Source organism: Lacerta agilis, chromosome 6 (genome assembly GCF_009819535.1).
Source record: "Lacerta agilis isolate rLacAgi1 chromosome 6, rLacAgi1.pri, whole genome shotgun sequence".
Lineage (NCBI taxonomy): Eukaryota > Metazoa > Chordata > Lepidosauria > Squamata > Lacertidae > Lacerta > Lacerta agilis.
In genome coordinates, this window is record NC_046317.1 from 68,204,030 (window position 1) to 68,210,699 (window position 6,670).

Genomic DNA, 6,670 nt, shown 5'->3' on the forward strand with positions numbered 1-6,670 from the left:
GGGTTTGTGTGCAATTGCAGCATCAACGCATGTGTTTTGAACAAAGTGATGCAAGATCACAGTATCTGCAGGTGATCTTTGAATAATTCTTTGCTTGTGTGAACTATGCACTACTATAGTTAGACTCCCGTGTGTGAGAGAGAGAGGGGGGGAGAAGGAACTCCTTAGGCTACAGTAGATTGGGGGGGGGGACCTGAGTGGCACCTCAAGCTTGTTCCTGTGTGGATCTGCACTTCACATTTTTGCGGGCACAGCAGTCGATCCTACGTTTGTGAATCGGCTGCAGTTTGACCTGGACTTCCACTCAAATTGTTTGTGCTGCTATTTCTTGCAAACTCTGTTTCTAGAAATTCAGTATGGAGAAAGCACCCTGTGAAGCACCTCCCATGGAATTTCAGAGGTGAAGAAACCTTAGCCTGAAACTTTTGCAGCTCCCTGCTTGTCTTAGGGAGGAAATACAACCTGGTCAATGTTGGGAAACAGCAGTGGCAGGAGCCCCAATTGCACAGACTGGAGCCAGGCCTCTGTTGGGGACGTCTGCAAGCTGTTCCTCATGGTCCTCCTGGTGGTGGTCATTAGCCTTGGCAATCTGGTGAGCCTCCTGGTTTTCTTCCGTGTCAGGCAATTCAGAACCTCCCAAGGCTACCTGAAGGCCTCCTTGGCTGTAGCTGACTTGGCAGTGGGGCTCATTGTCGTGCCTTACTCTGTTTACAGGGAGGTGAACAGGTTGACCTGGGGGATGGAACCAGAGACGGATAAATATGAGAAGCCTGCCTGCTTCATCACTGGGCCCATCTTTGCAGGCTGCACCTTTGTCTCGATCAGCACCATCTTTCTGCTCTCGGTCGAGAGGAGTGTAGCTGTGCTGAAGCCTCTGCACAGGAAAGCAGTGATCACCAAGCGCAGGACTATTTGGCTCATTGTGGCCTCTTGGGCCATGAGCTGCTGCTTGGCAGTGGTGCCCTTGCTCGCCAGCCCTGATATCACCTTCCAGTACAATGCCTGCAGCAAGATGTGCAACTATGCCTTTCCAACAGACAAGCCGCCCAAATCCCATTGGAATATCATGCTACTGTACCCGGTCTTTGATTTCTCAGTTTTAAGCGGGACCTTTGCGATCAATGCCATCACCTTTGCAGCCGTCCACCAATACTGCAAGAAACGGAAGCAACTGGGAGAAGAGGCACAGGGCGGTAGCAACCAGGTCTCTTTCTCAGACATTACCGCTGCCAAGACCATTGGCATTCTGACTTTTGCTTTCTCTGTTTCCTTCCTCCCTGTTGCGGTATTTGTTGTGGGGTCAGTGGTGGGATACCAGTGGTGCAAGTTCTCCTTTTATGCCTTCTGGATCCTCACTTCCAACAGCTGTTGGAACGTGGCCATCTACAGTGTTTGGGATCCCAAGTTCCGTCAGGGGGTTCGGGAGCTCTTCAACAAGCCGGTGCTGATATCGACTTCTCAGGATGCCGCCTGCTCACAGGAGGAGCACAGCTCTGCCCCTGCCTGTGTGGCAGTCCTCAAGAAGATGTTCCGCCCAGAGAGCAACCGATAGCACAGTTGGCGTCTGCCATTTTGTTTAGGGTGGCTGTTGTGTTGGGATGTGCAGTCTTTGTGGACAGGGCTGGCCAGAGATATTTTGCTGCCTGAGGTAAAGGACAAGATGGCCCCCTTATTTCCATGTATGGAATTGAGAATTGAACATTGGCTCATTTAAGGAGTGTAGGATGGATTACACAGCCTACACATCTCTGCCTCCAATGTGTCACTGTCACCTTCTGTCCCACAGAATCTGCTGCCTGAAGTGGCCACCTCACTCTCCCTAATGATGGAGCTGGTCCTGTTATCTTTTAGAAATGTGCACTTCTCTTGAAGTGCCAGACGTTTGCTTGCATGCGTTGGATCGCAACCTTCTGGATTTCATAGAATAAATGCAGCATGGATTTATGGGCATGAATTATAATGCAGAGTGCAGAAGCATGATGCTCTCTCTCAAAAAAAATTCTAACTAGGTTCTGGTTTACATAAATAAGCAGAGGGAAAGGGATAGAACAGAGCCTTTTAAAAACCCCACAGAACACAGAAATCTCTACAGAGCAGAATATTTCTTCTCTGTACAAACTTGGAAAATGGCCCTTTGTAGATCCAAGTCCAAGGAAAACAACAATACAATTACCAAAAATGGCCCTTGGGTGCAGTTATTGCTTGTTGTATTATCACAAATATGATTATGGTATTTCAGTATGCAACATATAAAATTCACTCAAACTCTAAATGTGCATGTTCTGCAAAGACCACGGATACTGTACTCTTAAAAATGGAGCACTGCTGGCACAGACTTAAGATAACATCCTTTATTCTGGGTTAATTAAATCAAAACAACTATCTTATTTATGGTTTTGTACTCAGAATCATCACTGGAAATTAACATGGTCATATTTAAATAGGCGAAGGGGACGACAGAGGATGAGATGGTTGGACAATGTTCTCGAAGCTACTAACATGAGTTTGGCCAAACTGCGAGAGGCAGTGAAGGATAGGCGTGCCTGGCGTGCTCTGGTCCATGGGGTCACGAAGAGTCGGACACGACTGAACGACTGAACAACAACAACATTTAAATAGGCATTGAAAGAATAGGAAGCTGGCACTCTTGATAAAGCACAGTTGCCAGACCACCAACTTGGAAGGTTTTGCAAGCAATGTGCCACTTGTGTTCAGCAGTATAGAAGAATAAGGTTTCAATTACCCTGATCGTATGTTGAAGTATTTGTTAAAGTGGATTGGGGGCAGCTTATCTGTATTACATGGTTGCTGTTACAAAATAATAATAATATGTTGATGTTGAAAAGATGGGAAGTTGTAATACGTGACAGTGATGTAATAGTAAGGAGACAATTAAGTGATAGACTGAATAACTGTTTTGTTGCTAGACCTTTCATCCGGCATTCACAAGGCTTGGTGGATGTTTACAAAGGCTCTCACTCTGTGTAATCCTCTGTTATGACTTCTTTTCCTATTTGGCTGCTTTAAAAGAACTGCAGTATTTGTTGTATGAGGCTATCTTGATAACATGCACCAGACCGAATGTACTCATTGATGATGAATTTCCCTTGGTTAAATAGAATGATACAAAAAGAATAAATATTGTTTGCACAATCATTTTAAAAGCATTGCCTCAATGAAAAGATGAACACAGTTCATTTATGGCAGGAATGGAGAACCTGTAGTCACCCAGATGTTGTTGGGCTCAACTATTAGCCCCAGCCAGCATGTCCAATGGTCAAGGAGGGGCACAGGTTCCCAGCCCAGTCTCTGATTTTCAACAGCACTTGAATAGTCATCAGCCCTGAAAGGGATAGTTTCAGGAAAAGCAGCTTTGTTCCAGTTAAGTTGGAAACACACTGGGCAAAAGCAGTATCTTGTTATCTGAGCTACCTGGATTCTGTAAATTTTGAAGCAGCATTGGTTTGTGCTGGTTATTGACTTATCTGTCATTCCTTCTAAATATGTATATTAGTAAAATAACAACAACATCATCATCATAGATTTCCAGTGATCTGACAAGCAACAGAAGAGGATCCTGCAACTATCTTCTTAAACTTTCCTTAAACTTGGTTTGCAGCAGTCCAGAAAGAGAATTAGATGCATACAGTTGTATCAAAAACAAGTGTCACTATGCATGTTTCTCTGCAAGCTTCAGTCCAATTAATTCATTCTGGAGGTCCGTTCTTAAGCTGAAACTGTTCTTAACGTGAGGCCAGGGCCATGGTATGTAACCCGAAGTTCCACTGTATTCGGAAAGCAACTAATCAGCAATTAGAATACTGGTTCACCCACTTGTATTTTCCCTCCTACATACTTAACAGATTTTTTTTTTTTTAGCACAGCTTGTATGGGGAGGAGTGGTGGCTTTCTGATATTACTGGTTCTAGCCAATCAGGGCTGTGCAAAGATGGCTTTTGTTGCAAACATGCAGAACTGGTTGCTGTCCCATATAATTTTCTCATTTAATTCAGAGCTACCATTTCTGCAGAAAATAGTAAGTTTTTGTTTTTAAAAAACAAGCAAACCTGGAAATAGTAAACCTGTATTGAACGGGGTGGGGTGGGGAAACAGGATGCCATTGTTGTTGTTGTTGTTGTTGCTGCTGCTGCTGCTAATTCATTACCTTCCCATTACCTTTGCAACACCATGTCAATGCTGCAAAAAGCTTGCCTGAATGAGCAGCACTGAGCCCACCATAATTTGCCCTGTGTCAAGTGATCAGATCGATATATATTCAGTCTGCTATCCAGGTGCAACTACTGGTGAGCAGCTTCTAAAGACCTCAACTGCTCTATTTAAACTCACCTGGAAGCCTCCCAAATAGGAAACTCTTTCAAATAGAAGACTGTCCTCTGTTAGTTCTTCAAATAGAGGATTCCTTTTGGTGTACCGACCTCCCCGCTGCACCAAGGATTCCCTGCCCGAGCTGCTTCAGGTCGTGGCGGATGTTCTCCTGGAGTCACCTAGTTTGGTCGTCCTAGGGGATTTTAACATCCATGCCGACACGACCTTACAAGGGGCCGCTCGGGACTTCGTGGAAAGCATGGCCTCCATGGGGCTGACCCTGAATAAGTCTGGTCCAACTCATAGCCGAGGACATGCCTTAGACCTGGTATTCACCTCTATGGATGTTGGTGATCTGACATTAAAAAAAAGTGAAACTAAAGAAGTGCCATGGTCAGATCACTTCCTGGTGCAACTGGACTTCTCCGCAACCCTTCCCCTCTGCAGGGAGGTGGGACCAATTCGGATGGTCCGCCCCCGCCACTTAATGGATCCAAATGGTTTCCAGAGAGTGGTAGGGGATACTTTATCCCATGTTGATGGCCTTTCAGCCGATTCCCTGGTGGCCCGCTGGAATGTGGAGCTAACCAGGGCTATTGACTGTTTGGCTCCGAAGCGCCCTCTCCGGTTGCATGGAGCCCGGACAGCCCCGTGGTTTTCCCCAGAGCTGAGGGCGATGAAACAATCGTTGAGACGGCTAGAGCGCCGGTGGCAGAAAACCCATTCTGAATCCGACCGAACACAGGTTAGAGCTCAACGTCGAGCCTACCAAGTGGCGATAGCGACGGCAAAGAAGACTTTCTTCACCGCCTCTATTGCATCTGCGGAAAATAGCAGCAGGAGACTCTTTCAGGTGGTTCGGAATCTATCGGAGCCACCTTCGTCATCGGGGCCTGGTAGGGACCCCAAGATCTCCTGCAATGCGTTTGCAAAGTTTTTTGCGGATAAAATCGCTCAGATTCGGAAAGAGATAGACTCCACCGTGGGAGCAGGGCCAGGGCGGGAGAGTGCCAGAGTCCTGTCTAGTCCAGTTGCGTGGGATCAATTTCAGTCTGTTACCTCCGAGGATGTGGACAGGCTGCTTGGACGAGTGAAACCAACCACCTGTCTCCTTGATCCCTGCCCATCCTGGCTTATAAAAGCTAGCCGGGAGGGGCTGGGCGATGGGCTGCGCGGGGTGGTGAATGCTTCCCTCTGTGAGGGAGCCTTCCCAGCCCCGCTGAAAGAGGCGGTCATTAAACCGCTTCTTAAAAAAACATCTTTAGACCCGGCCAATATGGCCAACTATCGCCCAGTCTCAAATCTACCATTCTTGGGCAAGGTGATTGAGCGAGTGGTTGCTGAACAACTCCAGGCACGCCTGGAAGAAGCGGACCATTTGGATCCCTTCCAATCGGGATTCAGGCCTCACCATGGGACTGAAACCGCCTTGGTCGCGCTGGTCGATGATCTCCGGCGGGCTAGGGACAAAGGTGAGAGCTGTTTCCTAGTTCTGCTGGATCTCTCAGCGGCCTTTGACACCATCGACCATAACATCCTTCTAGACCGGCTAGAGGGGTTGGGAGCTGGAGGCACTGTTATACAGTGGTTCCGCTCCTTCCTCCTGGGCCGTGTTCAGAAAGTGGTGGTGGGGGATGAGTGTTCAGACCCCTGGGCTCTCACTTGTGGGGTGCCTCAGGGTTCTGTCCTCTCCCCCATGCTTTTTAATATCTATATGAAGCCGCTGGGAGAGATCATCAGGGGGTTTGGGCTGGGTGTTCATCAGTATGCAGATGATACCCAGCTCTACCTCTCTTTCAAATCAGAACCAGTGAAGGCCGTGAAGGTCCTGTGTGAGTGCCTGGAGGCGGTTGGAGGATGGATGGCGGCTAACAGATTGAGGTTGAATCCTGACAAGACAGAAGTACTGTTTTTGGGGGACAGGAGGAGGGCAGGTGTGGAGGATTCCCTGGTCCTGAATGGGGTAACTGTGCCCCTGAAGGACCAGGTGCGCAGCCTGGGAGTCATTTTGGACTCACAGCTGTCCATGGAAGCGCAGGTTAATTCTGTATCCAGGGCAGCTGTCTACCAGCTCCACCTGGTACGCAGGCTGAGACCCTACCTGCCCGCGGACTGTCTCACCAGGGTGGTGCATGCTCTGGTTATCTCCCGCTTGGACTACTGCAATGCGCTCTATGTGGGGCTACCTTTGAAGGTGACCCGGAAACTGCAATTAATCCAAAATGCGGCAGCTAGACTGGTGACTGGGAGTGGCCGCCGGGACCACATAACACCGGTCCTGAGAGATCTGCATTGGCTCCCAGTACGTTTCCGAGCACAATTCAAAGTGTTGGTGCTGACCTTT

The 6,670-nt window shown here is 48.0% G+C and overlaps 1 protein-coding gene across 1 annotated transcript; it reads left to right on the forward strand.

The window, feature by feature from the left end:
- Positions 1 to 200: 200 nt before the first annotated feature.
- Positions 201 to 1,944, forward strand: LOC117048890 (trace amine-associated receptor 13c-like). The gene has a single exon (XM_033153308.1). The coding sequence runs from the start codon at positions 470 to 472 to the stop codon at positions 1,550 to 1,552; it is 1,083 nt and encodes a 360-aa protein (XP_033009199.1). The 5' UTR covers positions 201 to 469; the 3' UTR covers positions 1,553 to 1,944.
- The last annotated feature ends 4,726 nt before the right edge of the window (positions 1,945 to 6,670 follow it).

Coding starts and splice junctions, on each gene's coding strand:
- LOC117048890 (XM_033153308.1), top strand. CDS start 470: ATGTTGGGAAACAGCAGTGGCAGGAGCCCCAATTGCACAGACTGGAGC.